Source organism: Gymnoscopelus microlampas (genome assembly GCF_963454915.1).
Source record: "Gymnoscopelus microlampas genome assembly, chromosome: 14".
Taxonomy (NCBI): Eukaryota; Metazoa; Chordata; class Actinopteri; order Myctophiformes; family Myctophidae; genus Gymnoscopelus; species Gymnoscopelus microlampas.
The window spans coordinates 49,592,811-49,595,310 of NC_139951.1; the positions used below are offsets into that span (position 1 = coordinate 49,592,811).

At 41.1% G+C, this 2,500-nt stretch overlaps 1 protein-coding gene across 2 annotated transcripts in view; it reads right to left on the reverse strand.

The window, feature by feature from the left end:
• The window catches only part of noc3l (NOC3-like DNA replication regulator), a 39,099-nt gene that overhangs the window by 13,130 nt on the left and 23,469 nt on the right, over positions 1–2,500 (reverse strand). For both annotated transcript variants that reach the window (XM_084077933.1, XM_084077934.1), the window contains exon 12: positions 1,508–1,588. In XM_084077933.1, coding sequence (XP_083934059.1) covers positions 1,508–1,588 — 81 coding nt within the window. The remainder of the gene's footprint in view (positions 1–1,507; positions 1,589–2,500) is intronic.

A 2,500-nucleotide genomic window follows, 5' to 3' on the forward strand; every position in this document is an offset into this window, starting at 1 on the left:
GTCCAGGGCTGAATGTGACATATTGAGACCTATATAACTAAATATTGGTCATTTGCCAACACATTATTTTGTGAAATGAATGGGTTATATTTCACAGATAGTTTTTCTTATATATAATTCTTATAATATATTAAAATACAATCATCCTTAACCTTCAAGTTAAATGCATTATTTCCGGGGACTTAAAATCTTTTTTTTTTTTTTTTTTTTTTGGATGGCCTTCCTGCCCTGGCATTTGGCCTTTGTGCCCTCCAAAAAATTACAACACCAAAGGCCAAGTGGCCTTGCCCCTAAAATGACGAAATTCCAGGCCTGGTCGTCGCACATCGTTCTGTGATTGACAGCGACAGTTGGCCAATCAGGTGGCGAGTTCGAGTGAGCCCGAATGAAGCCGAGTGCAGCCTGACTGGGGCCGACAAAAGACGAACGGCAGCCATTGTTGTTGTCCGAGTGCCTTCACTGTTTACTTTAGTTTTTTAAACGGTCTCAAACTTCTTTTTTGAGGCACGGAATTTACTATTAAGATATCGTTTGGATAGAATTTAGTTGTTTAACTTCATATATGTGGTCAATTAATCATGACAGAGCCTATTTAAAAATATAAATTTAGAGAACCGGCAGGGGCGGGGAGTGACACGCATGTATCCCAATAAGGCAACCTATTTTCGGCATGGCCGTCCCAAAAGTCCCGTTGCATCACATAGTCTGGAGCTCGTCAAAATGAACTGCTGATTGGCTGAAGGGGAAAAACGATCATTGGTTGAAGGGGTTGTCAGTCAACGGTATTACTCCCACCCAACTCCAGCCCACAGCGAATATTGCAGAAAGGCGGTTCAGCCCAGACTCACTCCTGAAATCAAATGGAAATGAGATTTCTGGAGGGAGGGTTTACCAGGCTAGCAGACATGCACATTTACACACTATTAGTTCTTGACCAAGAACAACTGCCCTCATGTACATTTAATAGCGTAGGACATCTATTCTAACGTTACATGAGTTGAAGTCATTTTCTATACAAAAAAAGAAATCACACCCAGTGTGAAGTGGGCGGTGTGTGGTCATCACAACATGACTCACTCAAAAAAAGGATAAATGACTTTTTTTAAAGTCCATACTGCTATTCATAGGGCTGCACATGTGTCATGTGTTTCGCTAGCCAATCACAGTCCTGAATTTGCAAAGTCAGCCAATCACATTACAGTTAGTGGTGATGACACTAGCTGTAATGTGATTGGCTGACTTTGCAAAAGTATCGATTTGCATTAACAATGGAAGGGTTAGGGGGTATACAATACGTTGTAGACTATTGGCCAATCACGGTGCAGGATTGGTCGGTGTCCAAAACTCACTTATAGGGGGCGGCTACACCGCCCCAAAAATCATACTGGGATGAGGGTCTATTCATACTGGATGAGGGTCTATTCATACTGGATGAGGGTCTATTCATACTGGATGAGGGTCTATTCATACTGGATGAGGGTCTATTCATACTGGATGAGGGTCTTACCAGTTTAATCTTAGCGTCTTTGTTCTCCGTAGCTTCGGCCTCCAACAACTCCTTCTCCAACTTCTCCTCAGCTTTCTTCCACTAGGGGGCACAAGAGAGACACACACACACACACACACACACACACACACACACACACACACACACACACACACACACACACACACACACACACACACACACACACACACACACACACACACACACACACACACACACAATTAGAATAGACCTCAATAGAAGCTCCTCCCATTGATCAACGATAAAACAACTTAACCCATTAAGACCTGGAACTGTGTCATTTTTAGATTTGAGCTAAAAAAGCATTATTTTACACTTTAGGCTATTCAAAGATATACAAGCTCATAGCGCGGCACCGAGTGCCGCGCTACGAGCTTGTAGATCTGCTATTTTTGAAAAATCGTGAAAATGTGTGCAAATCTTTGAAATATATATATATTTTTAAAGCAAACATTTTTAACTCAAATCTTTGCTTCTGGGGGGTCCCTGGAACAACATATTTTGATGGGGGTCGGCGGCCAAATACATATAAGTTTGGGGGTCCTTGACATGAAAAAGATTGAGCACCACTGATATAGAAACATACGTTTTTCAGAATACCGTTGGGATTTAGGAGACATGTAGAATCGGCTTCAGGTATCAATGGGTTAAAATATGTTTACATGCCATTATTGGAACTATAATAATATGTGGTGGTTGTACGTTAGTACGGTGCTGCAGCAGCTGTTAGTCTGTCACTAATCAGCTCCTCACATCAAAGGCATCGCGCATTCCAAATTAATGTGTTAAATCCAATCAAATTCAAACTCGATCAATAACTGCAGAGTGGGACGGTCACGTTGTCAAACAGAATGAGCAGCACTGACTGCTGGTTGTGAAAAGGTAGAATTGTTATTCATGAATAGCCAATAATAATTAATGAAGAGAAAAAGGCTGCTGCTGTTCATAAAACATTTAAAAATTAATTTAAAA